We start from the raw sequence: 16,050 nt of genomic DNA on the forward strand, positions 1-16,050 counted from the left end.
TAATGATGTTATCAGTGTAGTCTTATTGTAATGGTGTTATCAGTGTAGTCTTATTTTAATGATGTTATCAGTGTAGTCTTATTGTAATGATGTTATCAGTGTAGTCTTATTTTAATGATGTTATCAGTGTAGTCTTATTGTAATGATGTTATCAGTGTAGTCTTATTGTAATGATGTCATCAGTGTAGTCTTATTGTAATGATGTCATCAGTGTAGTCTTATTGTAATGGTGTTATCAGTGTAGTCTTATTGTAATGATGTTATCAGTGTAGTCTTATTGTAATGATGTTATCAGTGTAGTCTTATTGTAATAATGTTATCAGTGTAGTCTTATTGTAATGATGTTCTTTTAATCCCTATACATACATACACTGCTTTCAGTTGATTTTATTCTGGATTTGTATCTAGCATTTTGGGATAGAGCAGCTTCCCTGTGTTGTGCAATTATCGGAAGCTGTACCCAGCCAATGTTGTGTGCTACCTTAAGTTTATGGTGAAGTTTTGAATAACAAGCTTTAATGTACCAATCTCAGCTGAGATTGTTTCATATTAAGCAAAAGAAGCCAATTGTTTGCCTTTCCTATAATAGAAAAAAATTGGGATCCACACCTCCCTCCATGTTATAAACAAGTTCAAAAGTTATTAATGCACACTAAAATAAGGGATTGTTGTAGTATCAGTTATGCATGCAACTAAAATTATGGGGTGGTGTAGTATGAATTATCCATGCAACTAAACTGAGAGAGTGGTGTAGTATGAGTTATCAATGCACACTAAAATAAATGAGTGTTGTAGTATGAGTTATCCACGCAACTAAAATGAGGGAGTGGTGTGATACAATTTATTCATGCAACCAAAATGAGGGATTGGTTAGTATGAGTTATCCATGCACACTAAAATGAGGGAGTGGTGTAAAATGATTTATCCATGAAACTAAAATAACAGAGTAGTGTAGTACAAGTTATCAATGCACACTAAAATCAGGAAGTGGTGTAGTATGAGTTATCAATGCACACTAAAATCATGGAGTGGTGTAGTATGAGTTATCCATGCACACTAAAATGATGGGGTTGTGTAGTACGAATTATCCATGCACATTAAAATGATGGGGTGGTGTAGTATGAGTTATCCATGCACGCTAAAATGATGGGTTGTGTAGTACGAATTATCCATGCACATTAAAATCATGGGGTGGTGTAGTATGAGTTATCCATGCACACTAAAATGATGGGGTTGTGTAGTACGAATTATCCATGTACATTAAAATGATGGTGTGGTGTAGTATGAGTTATCCATGAACATTAAAATCATGGGGTGTAGTATGAGAGCAGATTTTGCAAGAACTATATGTATGATGTCTACTTTTATTACATGCACTTTAAATTTTAAGCATACTTATACAACTTAAAATGTTATAAGCAAAACAGATTTTTATGCATGAATTATGCACTGGATGAGAATGTTGCACATGGTGGGAGTTTGTAAGATTCCAGATAATACTGGCCAGGGATGATTCCAACAATTAAATGTTGACCCCCCCCAATTAAAAGTATGATTTTGCATTATGAAATGATCATTATGGTGTAATGTAACTTCCCCCAAAACATTTTAGTTATAATATCCTCTGAAAAGCATTGATTGTTGTTGTTAATGTATTATGGCTATCATTATTGTCATTATTGTTATTGTTAATGTATTATGGCTATCATTATTGTCATTATTGTTGTTGTTAATGTATTATGGCTATCATTATTGTCATTATTGTTATTGTTAATATATTATGGCTATCATTATTGTCATTATTGTTATTATCCAAAGTCTGTAATTCTGTATAAGCTTTTCAAAAAGAGAAGTTTCAAATATTAATTTGAAAAATAAAAACTTTTTTTTTTATATCACTGAAGATGAGTGTTGTTTATAAAATTATTATTATACTGGTTTGTGCATTAGGTAAATCAAATTCAGTTGTACAGTATTGTTCTGATTTGTAATCTTTTGCAATGGATTTTTCTAGTCCTAATAATAAAACCTATCACTACTATTTATACTTGGAATGGATTTTTCTAGTGTTATTGGTCTATACCAGTATGTAATGTCAACTATTGCTTGATACATTTAAGTACTGTCAACTATCATTCTATACCAGTATGTATTGTCAACTATCATTCTATACCAGTATGTATTGTCAACTTTATTCTATACCAGTATGTATTGTCAACTATCATTCTATGCAAGTATGTATTGTCAACTATCATTCTATACCAGTCTGTATTGTCAACTATTAGTCTATACCAGTATGTAATGTCAACTATTGGTCGATACATTTAAGTACTGTCAACTATCATTCTATACAAGTACGTATTGTCAACTATAATTCTATACCAGTATTGTTGACTATTGGTCTATACCAGTATGTATTGTCAGCTATCAGTCTATACCAGTATGTGTTGTCAATTATCAGTCTATACCAGTATGTATTGCAAACTATCAGTCTATACCAGTATGTATTGCAAACTATCAGTCTATACCAGTATGTATTGCAAACTATCAGTCTATACCAGTATGTGTTGTCAATTATCAATCTATACCAGTATGTATTGTCAACTATCGGTCTATAACAGCATGTACTGTCAACTATTCAAACTGCTATTTAAAATAGATTTGTATAATTAAGGAAGGAATATATAATTGTTGTACCACAACGAGGAAGCAGTCTGCTTTCAACGATACACTTTATTTTGTCAAATCCATTAAGCAATGCCAGGCTTTTATATTATTAACAGAACTTCTGGTAAGGATAACATGGTAAAGTTATGGTTCAGATTGGGTAACATTTATTATGGATATGAATAACATTAGGGACAAATACTAGCATGCAAGTTTGTCTAACTTTTGACTGGGGTATTTTAAAATAAAAATGTTGGGGCTGCCAAGGGAAATTGGGGCTGCTGCTAATTGGCCTATTGGGGCTGCCACGTGGCACAAATTACTACAGCTTAATTATCCCTGCTGTCCTACAGATAACCACTGTTCCACTGTATTTCTTCTATCCAGCAAACTGTAAATTTGTTATGTAGAACACACATGGATAGTTAGCTTTCTTAACTCCTTATGTTTTTTCTTATACTACATGTTTTCAAATTTTGTTGATATCAATAAGCCTGTCTTAATAAAGATCCATCTCTGCTCTCTGAGAAAGGAGTCCATATCTTTTAGCACCAAAAAATGTGTCTTTTGACATTTTATACTTGTGAAGTTTGCATTTAAAAAAAAAACATTCTTTGACCTGTCATCCATAAGGAACTCACCTGTCTCACAATTATGTCCAGTCCATGGAACAGTACAGTTACAGATGTACGATCCTTCAGTGTCTATGCATGTTCCACCATTCAGACATATACTTGCGTTGGTACATTCATTGAAATCTTGACAGTGAAAAAAAACAACAAATATCTCACTGAATGGAAGTCAAGGGAAAGTAAGCTAACTTTATCTTAGTGGGATATCTGACATTGCATAAGAACATACCACAGATGTACTCACTAGGATGAAGATGAAACATACCACAGATGTACTCGCTACGATGAAGATGAAACATACCACAGATGTACTCACTAGGATGAAGATGAAACAAACCACAGATGTACTCACTAGGATAAAGATGAAACATACCACAGATGTACTCACTAGGATGAAGATGAAACATAACACAGATGTACTCACTAGGATGAAGATGAAACATACAACAGATATACTCACTAGGATGAAGATGAAACATTAAAAAAGATCTTACTGGGCCCATTTAATTGTTTATAAAAAATATTGTAGCCATAAATATATACATATGCCTTTGATGCCACACAAACTTTCCAGCAATAGCCAAAATGACTTTGTTGGTAAATGTAATAGATTTTTCTATTAACAATGAAAGAAAAGCAGCAGCAAATAGGTCATTCCAGTAACATTAGTAGTCAATGGTTATTTTGGCTATCACTAATGGGAACATACTTACATACATTCACACCATTCACACAAAGAAAACCTCAAATGCCAAATTCTGTAAGACATTTCTGACTAACAAGTTGTTAACTCAGCATATTGGACATTTTTATCATATGGTATCCGTAAGTACTCCATGCAAGTATTTGGTCATATGGTATCCATAATTATTCCATGCAAGTATTCAGTCATATAGTATCTGTATTTATTCCATGCAAGTATTTGGTCATATGGTACCAAAAATTATTCCATGCAAGGGTTCAGTATCTACATTCTCCTAAGTTTTTAAGGATGATATGAAGTCCCAAGCCATAAGACAGTTCAGGGGTTAAGGTCCATTTCATAATCTACAGACCAGGCATCTTGAAATCTGACAAATGAAAGGCTGCCCCAGTATCTTTACTTTAGAAGTTAGTCCTAACATCGATCCTTCACCCATTCAATGTGCTACAGTATGTCAGCACATACAAGGCTTTGAAATATCATACATCATTAAGGCCCAAAACAGATTGGTCACACCATCTAAAACATCATGTATGTACTTTAGGCCCAAAACAGATCCATCACACCATCTGAAACATCGTGCATGTACTTTAGGCCCAAAACAGATCCATCACACCGTCTGAAACATCATGCATGTATTTAAGGCCCAAAACAGATCCATCACACCATCTGAAACATCATGCATGTACTTTAGTCCCAAAACAGATCAGTGACACCATTTTGAAACATCAGGCATGTAGTTTAGGCCAAAAACAGAACCAAAAGGAAAAATATATACAAAACCATTATCAGACCTCAGGAAATTATTCCCCAAGCTAGGACATGTGAGTTGCAAGAGTTACTCATCCCAGTCCTCATTGTACTCAACACAGTACAAACTTCCACTACACTGCTGATGGTTTTACTAAAGAATCACAGGTACCCAATGAAAGCCTGATACTAACACTCAAGAAAGTACAGTGAATACATAATACCTTTGATTTCTTAGTGGCATTCACATTTACAGTAATCTTTTCAGTATTATATACTATTCCATTTGAGTGTACCCTTCTGCCCTCTAAAGACAGAAGACAGCAAGGATATACAAAATGGACAAAGATTACTGGTAGTCATTTTATTCATTGCTTTATCATTTCTAACCTGATTATTGTCAGGGTCCCAAACACTGTCAACTTGTTGGCATTTCAAATCAAACAGGAGTTTATTTAGTAACACAGTCACCATATTTGCTTGTGCCAGTCTATGATTTCAAGCAACAGATGTGATGTAGGTAGTTCACCATCTTTGAAAATCTCAATAATTCCATAAATTTGGGATTTACACATCTTTTAATACATGTATAAAAGTGTTCCGCATATTTATTTGTTCTATTTGTTTTAGAAATTTTAAAACTTGCCATTGCAAATATTGGATGCAAATGACACAGTCTGAAAAGGAGAGAGAGCAGTCTGTCTGCTTATTTATATCAGGAGCTTTCATTAACATTTTATATCCTTGATGCTTTTCGTTTTCAAAATTGTTATGGGGATACAAAAATCAGTAGGGTATGCAAATATTATAAGCATCTTAAGTTTCCTTTTCAATGAGCTATCAATCATGTTTATGAGTTAGATAAAGAAGAAGTTATGAAACAGAATGTCAAAATTTTATGATTTTCATCTTGTCAGACATTGTTACACTTGTTGTAGATCACCAGTATATTTATGACTGCATATCTGAATGTACTGTTACACAAAAGTAAAGACACTGGCATATATTTATATGAGCATGCAATTACTTTTCAGATAACAAATGTCTGTAACTTGCAGCTGAAATAAAATTCCAACCATCTCAATTTTCACCAACTTTATGACTAAATGACCCATTCTGATCAAACCTCAATTCGACATGTTGTCATGATATTATCAGCTTTATAAATAGAGTTGGTGAGAATTGGTTGATATTTGATATTTTAAATTGGCAACATTTTTCTTGTGAAAAGTTATTACAAGCTTATAGAAATATCTCCTTGTATCTTCCCTCTAGCATGACAATGTATCAATAAAACATCTGTCTTGAAAAAAATGGTGACCTGTGGCAACTATAACATTGCCTGACCAGATGAAAAATTGTACAAATTTTGACATTCTTTGTCATGTTACTTATAAGAAGTCATCAATATATGACAGTGTACTGAAAAGAAATCTTTCTCCATGACAAAATGATGACTAGATTACTGCAAAATGTCACTGTAAATGCAAACAGCATTAAGAAATGGAGGACTAAGTATAAAACTGCAACACATTTTGTTCGTAATATTTACTCATTTTAGAATCAAGCTTACATCATGTACCTGTGTTAAACAAAACAACATTTGAAACATGTTCAATCTAGAAATCATGTAGGCACAAATTATGAAGGACACATGCCAAATGGTAAGCAATGTTGAACTTCAGTGCTTGCTAAGGGTAGAAAATGCATTCAGTTTTATTCTCAGTACATCTAATCAAGTAACTTGTCAATATTTTCTTATCATTTATGACTAATAACATTGTCTTTAAAACTTTCATAGGGCCCCGAGTGGCCCAGTGGTCTAAAGTGCTCTTCGTTACGGATCACTGCCATCTCACCGCTGTCTGTGGCGGTTCGAGTCTAAGATTCAGCCAATGTGGGTATGTGAGAAAGCTTATCAGTAGCTTCTCGTGGGTCGGTGGTTCTTTCTGGGGTTTTCTCGGGTTCTTCCTCCACCATTAATACTGGTCGCCATGTATAGCCTATCATGTGCTGCAAAATGGCGTTAAACCCCACAACAACAACAAAACTTTCATAATAAATTTCACCAATAATAAACAGCTACATTGATATTTTAGGAACAAAAATGTCTCGCAGTGGCCACACTTTCAGAAACCCTGACTCAAACATAGATGCATACATCTATTTATACATATACACACATACAGGACAAAGAAATCGTAATAAAGGCTTGAAGGCAGGTATGCCTCTCTACAAACTGACTAAATGTAAAGCAGAAATGTTATTATTTCTTTAAATATTTTCATAATCAATTTCATCAACAATGAGCAGGTACATTAATTTTACATGAGAAAAAATCTAGCAGTGGCCATAAACCCTGATTCATACATAGATACATAAATATATTCATACATAAATATAAATAAATACGTACATATGGGCTCCACAAATCATAATAAAGCAGACAAAGGCTTAGACAATTGGTTGACTCTGTAGAAAGCTCAAATATGTGGAGTAGAATTATTATCTTACTTCCTGCACAAGTCTTGCCCGTTCTTCCTTGAGGACAAATGCATAGGAAAGAACCAATTAAGTTTTGACATGTTCCTCCAAAGAGGCAAGGGTTGTTCTCAACACATTCATTGACATCTGGAACAGATACAAAATAACACAAAACTGAAGATAGCATTCCTATAAATGTATCAGACAAATAAACTAAGGATTTCATGAAAATGAAAATGTTGTATAATTCTATGATCGGCTTGAAATGGAAAAGTGTTTCTTCGGTAACCCACCATGCTATTACATCACATTTCTGCAGCTGTAGTTTCAAAAACAAGTTAAAGGTCTTATCAATGGCAGCATATGTTCTACGCGAAATTTGTCCCATTTGTTTTTAATATTTTAATCACATTCATGACAAATGATTTCATATTGGGTGAAAAAAATGTTCAAGAAAAATGATTATAACCCTGTTTAAAAATAACCCTAAGAATTAACAATTTGTCAATATCTTGCCAAGCAATGCTTTTAGTATATCAAGATATGCATTAAATGTTTCAAGACTGGTATACAAACCTATTTCACAGAGCTTTCCTGAGTAGGCAGTCACACAGACACAAGAGAAGGACCCAATACTATTGAGACATGTGCCATTATTCTTACATGGAGATGTCTGACACTCATCAATGTCTGAATAATAATAATAATTAATAATAATAATAGTACTACTGTAGTAAAATTGGAAAAAGAAAAAGAAGAAAACTATTTACTTTACAAACATTGTCTTATTTATAAGCAAAATCAATTTTAGTAATGAAGTCAGTATAAATGTGTAAAAATGATGACAAAAATAGGTTTTATTGATTTAATACTAAAAAGGAAGTGTAACACTTCAGAAGATGCATGTACATGAAAAGTTCAATAAGGAGTGGAAAAGAAGTGTTATAGGCAGCTTATTTAATTTTAGCAATAAACTCACTAAAATATGAAGAACCATGACTTTCTACACTAGTGTGTAAATGTAAGCCCTTATGTAAAGTTGGATAGATATGTGGTTTCTAATGTGTGAAAAGTAGCTGATGGTGACCCACATTTTTTTTACAGATGATACTAGTTTAAATGCATCCACATACAAAAATATATGACTGTATGAGAGGATCCATGGCAGTGAATGTGTTACAGACACATAAAAAACAAACAGCACCCACAAGCAAGCCAATTAGTGAATAGGCAAAATGCTACAAACCAACCAATGACTGAATGTGCAAAATGCTACAAATCAACCAATGAGTGAATGGGCAAAATACTACAAACCAACCAACGAGTGAATGGGTAAAATACTACAAACCAACCAACGAGTGAATGGGTAAAATGCTACAAACCAACCAATGAGTGAATGGGTACAAAGCTACAAACCAACCAATGAGTGAATTGGCAAAATGCTACAAACCAAACAATGAGTGAATGGGCAAAATACTACAATCCAACCAATGAATGAATGAGAAAAATGCCACAAACCAACCAATGAGTGAATGTGAAAAATGCTATAAACCAAACAATGAGTGAATGGGCAAAATGCTACAAATCAACCAATGAGTGAATGTGAAAAATGCTACAAACCAAACAATGAGTGAATGTGAAACAGGCTACAAACCAAACAATGAGTGAATGGGCAAAATGCTACAAACCACCAATGAGTGAATGGGCAAAATGATACAAACCAACCAATTAGTGAAGGGGCAAAATTCTACAAACCAACCGATGAGTGAATGGGCAAAATACTACAAAAACTGATGAGTGAATGGGCAAAATACTACAAACCAACCAATGAGTGAATGGGTACAAAGCTACAAACCAACCAATGAGTGAATGGGCAAAATGCTACAAACCATACAATGAGTGAATGAGAAAAATAATACAAACCAACCGATTAGTGAATGGGCAAAATGCTACAAACCAACCGATGAGTGAATGGGCAAAATGCTACAAACCAAACAATGAGTGAATGGGCAAAATGCTACAAACCAACCAATGAGTGAATGGGCAAAATTCTACAAACCAACCGATGAGTGAATGGGCAAAATACTACAAACCAACCAATGAATGAATGAGAAAAATGCCACAAACCAACCAATGAGTGAATGTGAAAAATGCTATAAACCAAACAATGAGTGAATGGGCAAAATGCTACAAATCAACCAATGAGTGAATGTGAAAAATGCTACAAACCAAACAGTGAGTGAATGTGAAACAGGCTACAAACCAAACAATGAGTGAATGGGCAAAATGCTACAAACCACCAATGAATAATTGCAATGCCAGTAGCTGGTACAGGAAAGTAACATTTCCATTGGTCAGATTCTTACCACGTGATCAAAATGAATTGCTTTCATTTCTGTATGAACTGTAAGGAGAACTACTTTTCTAAGAATACCCACTTCTATAAATAGAGTCACATGTACAGCATAATATAAACACTGCTAGTGAAGGCAGACACGAAGTAAGCAATAAAGGAAAAGAACATTCTTACAATTTAAACAAAAAGAATTAAATCTTAAAGACTAAAGCAACCGATATTTCTCATCTTTTATGAATAAAATCATTCTTTCTTTGGGGAAATTTGTTAAAAATATGGATAAAAATGTTTGAAAGTGCGCTAGGTCAAGGTCACCAGTATACGGTATTTATAGCTATCCAACGCTGAAACTGATATGTCAGAATTTGGAGATTTTTCGCTAACTTTGCCTTATCAGATAGATTATATGCAGGAAGATATTGAAAATTTTGACCCATCCCTTTTTGACGAGCCTTTTGAAGTGGAAGAATCACAAATTGAGTTACCATTTAGTTTGAATGAACCAACACCAGTCACGTTCCCATTTGATAACAAGGATGACCACAAACCAAAACGCTTCAAATCACTTAAAGAGGAAGATCTCTTAAACATATCTGAACAGCGGTACTCAAAGTCTACGAAGAAAAATACTCAATGGGGCTACAACACTTTCGCAGGTAGATTTATTCATTCATTTAATAATCATAATAAATTAACAACAACAACAACAACAACAACAACAATAATAATAATAATAATAATAATAATTAGTAGTATATTGGACTGTTCATCAATGTAAGCTTAAAGTAACGTTGCTTGATACTTAATTTGCTCTTATTTATTATTTTCTTAAATTATGTTATGAAAAGGCATTATTTTGTTAATTTTTATGCAAAAAGAAACAACAAAAAATAATTATAAATCATTCATGCCATTTTTTTTAATAAAAATGAGACTTAACTTATATAATATAAAATATAAAAATCATGGCAGCATTGTTATAATTCCTTACATGGGCTATCATTGGTTGAAGGACTGGTATTATGATGACCTTGTTACGATCAAGCAGGCTAAGCCTAACTGCTATAAATAGCTACGTAACAGAAAAACCCCAAACATGTATTACTACGCTCAATTAAGATTTATATTTTTTAATGATGCAAACAAAATAACATAAAAAATAATTAAAATTTCAATTATAAGAGTTTAACGTTGTTTTTTCTGAGTTCATCGTGGTATAAACTGTCAGTTGCCGACTCACACAGCTTACATAACGCCCTTCGGGCGTTATTTGCCATGTGAGTCGGCAACTGACAGTTTATACCATGATGAACTCAGAAAAAACAACGTTAAACTCTTAAGTGAATGGGCAAAATGATACAAACCAACCAATTAGTGAATGGGCAAAATTCTACAAACCAACCGAAGAGTGAATGGGCAAAATACTACAAACCAACTGATGAGTGAATGGGCAAAATACTACAAACCAACCAATGAGTGAATGGGCAAAATGCTACAAACCAACCAATGAATGAATGAGAAAAATGATACAAACCAACCAATGAGTGAATGTGAAAAATACTACAAACCAAACAATGAGTGAATGGGCAAAATGCTACAAATCAACCAATGAGTGAATGTGAAAAATGCTACAAACCAAACAATGAGTGAATGTGAAAAAGGCTACAAACCAAATAATGAGTGAATGGGCGAAATGCTACACACCAAACAATGAATGAATGGGCAAAATGCTACAAACCAAACAATGAGTGAATGGGCAAAATGCTATAAACCAAACAATGAGTGAATGGGCAAAATGCTACAAACCAACTGATGAGTGAATGGACAAAATACTACAAACCAAGCAATGACTGAATGGGCAAAATGCTACAAACCAAACAATGAGTGAATGGGCAAAATACTACAAACCAAACAATGATTGAATGGGCAAAATGCTACAAACCAAACAGTAAGTGAATGGGCAAAACCTACATACTCCAAAGCATTTAATATCTTCATTTAATATCTTCGTTTAAAAGTAACATTAATTATTAAAAGGTTCTTCTTGTTATAATAATAGACTTATTTCAACTGAATATACATGTACATTAATCATTCCTATTCTTGGCGTAAGCACGATATGCAAGTGAGTATTGTTATCATGCACATTGTAAAACCATTCAAAAACGTTATTTAAATCTTGGTACATACATAATTTTCTTTCCATTTTCTCCATTTTCCCACTGCTGCTGAGTAACCTCTTTATCAGTTACGACATTGTTTTATTCGAGTCTTTTCTACATAACATTGTTTGGCAAGTCTCTCCCCCCCCACCTCACCCAATGTCGCTGAGTAGAATAACCGACTTTCTTCTAAAATAATGTCTCCATTAACAAGATGACATGTTAATGTTTGGTAATGATTTATTTGGATGTTACCTACTGTATGCAATTTAATTATGTAGATGAAACTTTTGTAGGGTGGACGAAATGCCTTCTTCATAAAGGAAGCGATAAATGTGTTGTCACATTATTTTTTGGTCTTAGTCTGTTACCCTGTTTTGTTCAATTTCTGTTTGTGTGTGTGTGTTAATGCACAAAATCCTTTTTCAGCCTATGCTGATCCTGTTATAATCTTGACAATTACGTCCAGTTGTAATCATGAAAGAGATTCGAAGAACTCGACAGATGTGTGAAGCCCAAAATTCTATCATAACATTGTTGAGCCCATTTCCTGTGAACATCGGCTTTTATAGACAATGATATAATATTAATCTTAGTGTTACATGTGCTTTAGTCAACACTTCTTTCAGTAATGGAAACTTGACATTGGGAAACATGTATCGACGATAGAGATAATTTGATTACTTACCTTACATCATGATATGAATTAATTATTAGTTCTGGATACATTTGTAATAAAAATGGAAACTTGACATTGGGAAACATGTATCAGTGATAGAGATAATTTGATTACTTACCTTACATCATGATATGAATTAATTATTAGTTCTGGATACATTTGAAATAAAAAGTGGCCACTTGTGATGGCAACATTTTACATTTTTGTACTAATATGCTGGCCACTGGTCACATTAGAGGGGTAGCCATTCTTGAGGAGTGTTTTTGAATACAAACTCATTGGTGCCAAAGGATTCTGGCCATAAAAAGCAGGTGGCCGCTGGTCAAGAGGGACATTCAAGAGGGGGACTACTGTATATGATTTAGTTGTCTGCTTAACACCCATATAACACTTTTCAGGCCTTCATACATGTGATACATTTAGAGTACATGGCTGTGAGATTTAGTAAAATATTTTGTGAAGTTTCAGCAAATTTACTGAGATCCAATATTTTTTCAAGGTTATCTGTGTGTATTGATCAAGTGAAGTAATTGGATCTAACTGTAATTGGGGTTCACTGTTAGTTTTATTGCAGACCTAATAAGCTGAAGACATGCCATTTTCTTTCGAAAGTTATGTTGAGCATGTGACTAAGTTCAAATTTATCTGGGTGGAGTAATGTGCACAGTAATAATGTTGATTTGTGTAATGATGAATATGTGCTTGTGTATTTAGTTTGGAATGCGGCATACATTCATTTATGTTGTTTTTTGCAGTGTGTTTTGTTTATATAATTAAACCTTAGGTAGAATAAAAAAATGAGCATATAATAAAAAGGTTGCTGCATTTGTATGGGAAAATATGAACTCATTTTGTCAGAAGGATATACTGCACTCCCAAGGTCATGCAGTATTCCATCCAAAAAACTCATTCATATTTTCCCATACAAATACAGTAACCTATAAGTATTCACTGCACTAACCAGAGCTACAAAAGGTGCCTGTGAATCCTGCAGGACAGATACATTCATAGCCTCCAGGTGTGTTTCTGCACGTTGCTCCATGCTGACACTGTGATTGGCCAAGGCTACATTCATCAACATCTGAAATTAAATGTTTAGTCCAACCAATATTGTGACTCAGAAAATGATTTTTTTCCCTAATTTTTACCAAAACAAAAATATTTTCTGCATATATGTTATGACTCTAAGACTTAAAATATGTAACAGACAGGAAGTGAAACCAACAATTTAAGTAAAATTTAACAAAATTTTATCTCCACAGAATACAAAGTGAAAATTCAAAAGACACTTACAGTATTGTGAATTAAATCGCAAATAATCCTAAAAGTCCTATCACAAATCCAAAAGTATAGAACGTTTTAAATGAATTACAGTAGTCTTGAATGTCTTGATGTACCACAGTGATGCAATCCAGAATATCACTGAATGAATTCTAAAAATCTTAAAGTAGTGTTTTAGTCCAAACAGTCAATGAGCACCACTTTGTAATTCCAATGAATAATTGAAATTAATAATTCCTCTCAAATTTTATCTGAACACAAACTGGAATTAATAATTGTTCACCAAAACCCCTTTATATACAAATATCCATTTGACTGACAAGGCAATAGATTGCTCTGGAAAACCCACATTTATTTTGGAAAACTCTACCAAATTGTAAACAGGCTCACATCCAGAACCTTCTAAGATAATAAACAGTGTCAGATCTTGAACTCAAATTTTTAGTAAATATCTTAAAAACATGATAAAAGTCTGGTAGGCAAAAACTCTACCCTCAATCACAGACAAAAGTCAAGCACACAATATAAATCAAATGTACAAAACAATATCTGACACTCTAATAAGAAAACAAAAAGTCACTCTTGCTAAAAATGCAAATGGTACTTTAGCATAGGAAAATCGTGTGAACTTTATTACATGAGGTTTTAATGAAGTACTGTCTATCATGATGAACTCTATAATGCCAAGTAAAATATGCTAGAATTTATTTGATGGATTCTGGTGGACTTTAGAATGCCAAGTAAAATATGCCAGTGTTTACTTGATGGATTCTGGTGGACTCTAAAATTCCAAGTAAAATACAGCAATGTTTATTGTTATTGATTTTTATGGATCTAAAATGCTAAGTAATAACAAATAGTTTTAACAGATTCTTAGTTTAATATGTAAAATACAAATATTTGTTTTGATGAGGTGGACTCTAGAATGTCAAGTAAAATATGCTTGTGTTTATTTGATGGTCTCTGGTGGACTCTAGAATGCAAAGTAAAATACAGCAATGTTTATTTTCATAGATTTTTATGGACCTAAAATGCTAAGTAATAACAAATGGTTTTGATGGATTCTTAGTTTAATGTGTAAAATACACACATTTATTTTGATGATGACTGAGCATAATGTGTAAAATACACACATTTATTTTGAAGATGGACTGAGTTTAATGTGTAAAATACACACATTTATTTTAATGAGGACTTAATGTATAAAATACACATTTATTTTTTATGAGGACTGAGTTTAATGTGTAAAATACATTTATTTTGATGAGGACTTAATGTATAAAATACACATTTATTTTTATGAGGACTGAGTTTAATGTGTAAAATACACACATTTATTTTGATGAGGACTTAATGTATAAAATACACATTTATTTTTTATGAGGACTGAGTTTAATGTGTAAAATACACACATTTATTTTGATGAGGACTTAATGTATAAAATACACATTTATTTTTATGAGGACTGAGTTTAATGTGTAAAATACACACATTTATTTTGATGAGGACTTAATGTATAAAATGCACATTTATTCTGATGAGGACTTAGTTTAATGTGTACAATAACTGTCTTTATGTTGATAGATTCTAATGAATTCACAAATGCCAAGCAAAGCACACTGGTGTTTATTTTTATGATTTCAAGAGTGCCATTTAAAAATACAGTTGTGTTTATTTGGTGGATTGAAGAATCCCAAGTAAAATACATTTGTGTTTATATTTGTGTTTATTTGATGGATTGAATAATTGCATGCTAAATACAGTTGTATTTATTTGGTGGATTGAATAATGCCAAGTAAAATACATTTGTGTTTATATTTGTGTTTATTTGGTGGATTGAATAATTCCAAGTAAAATACATTTGTGTTTATATTTGTGTTTATTTGGTGGATTGAATAATTCCATGTTAAATACAGTTGTATTTATTTGGTGGATTGAATAATGCCAAGTAAAATACATTTGTGTTTATATTTGTGTTTATTTGGTGGATTGAATAATTCCATGTTAAATACAGTTGTATTTATTTGGTGGATTGAATAATGCCAAGTAAAATACATTTGTTTTTATTTGGATTCAAGAGGGAACACTTAGTAAAGATACTGGGAGATATTTTGATATATACAAGAGAACCAAGTAATTTCAATCAGTGTTTTTTTTTCATGCATTCAAGAATGAACACCTAGTGGGTTTTTTAAATAGATTCAAGAAAGCCAAGTAAAATACACCAATGTTTATTTTGATGAATTCAAGAACCCCAAGTAAAATACAATTGTTTATATTTTGATATATTCACAAATTGCCAGCTACAAAGATCTGCTGTTTACTCTTTATCAGAA

The 16,050-nt window shown here is 32.8% G+C and overlaps 1 protein-coding gene across 1 annotated transcript in view; it reads right to left on the reverse strand.

Moving 5' to 3' along the window:
- LOC149798748 (uncharacterized) overlaps positions 1 to 16,050 on the reverse strand; it is a 337,174-nt gene that overhangs the window by 70,417 nt on the left and 250,707 nt on the right. The window contains exons 69-72 of the mRNA XM_089957621.1: positions 13,395 to 13,514; positions 7,813 to 7,926; positions 7,267 to 7,383; positions 3,309 to 3,425 (exon numbers count right to left, since the gene is read on the reverse strand). Of these exons, the coding sequence (XP_089813747.1) occupies positions 3,309 to 3,425; positions 7,267 to 7,383; positions 7,813 to 7,926; positions 13,395 to 13,514 (468 nt within the window). The remainder of the gene's footprint in view (positions 1 to 3,308; positions 3,426 to 7,266; positions 7,384 to 7,812; positions 7,927 to 13,394; positions 13,515 to 16,050) is intronic.

Source organism: Sinohyriopsis cumingii, chromosome 5 (genome assembly GCF_028554795.1).
Source record: "Sinohyriopsis cumingii isolate HCF-2022 chromosome 5, ASM2855479v2, whole genome shotgun sequence".
Classification (NCBI taxonomy): Eukaryota; Metazoa; Mollusca; class Bivalvia; order Unionida; family Unionidae; genus Sinohyriopsis; species Sinohyriopsis cumingii.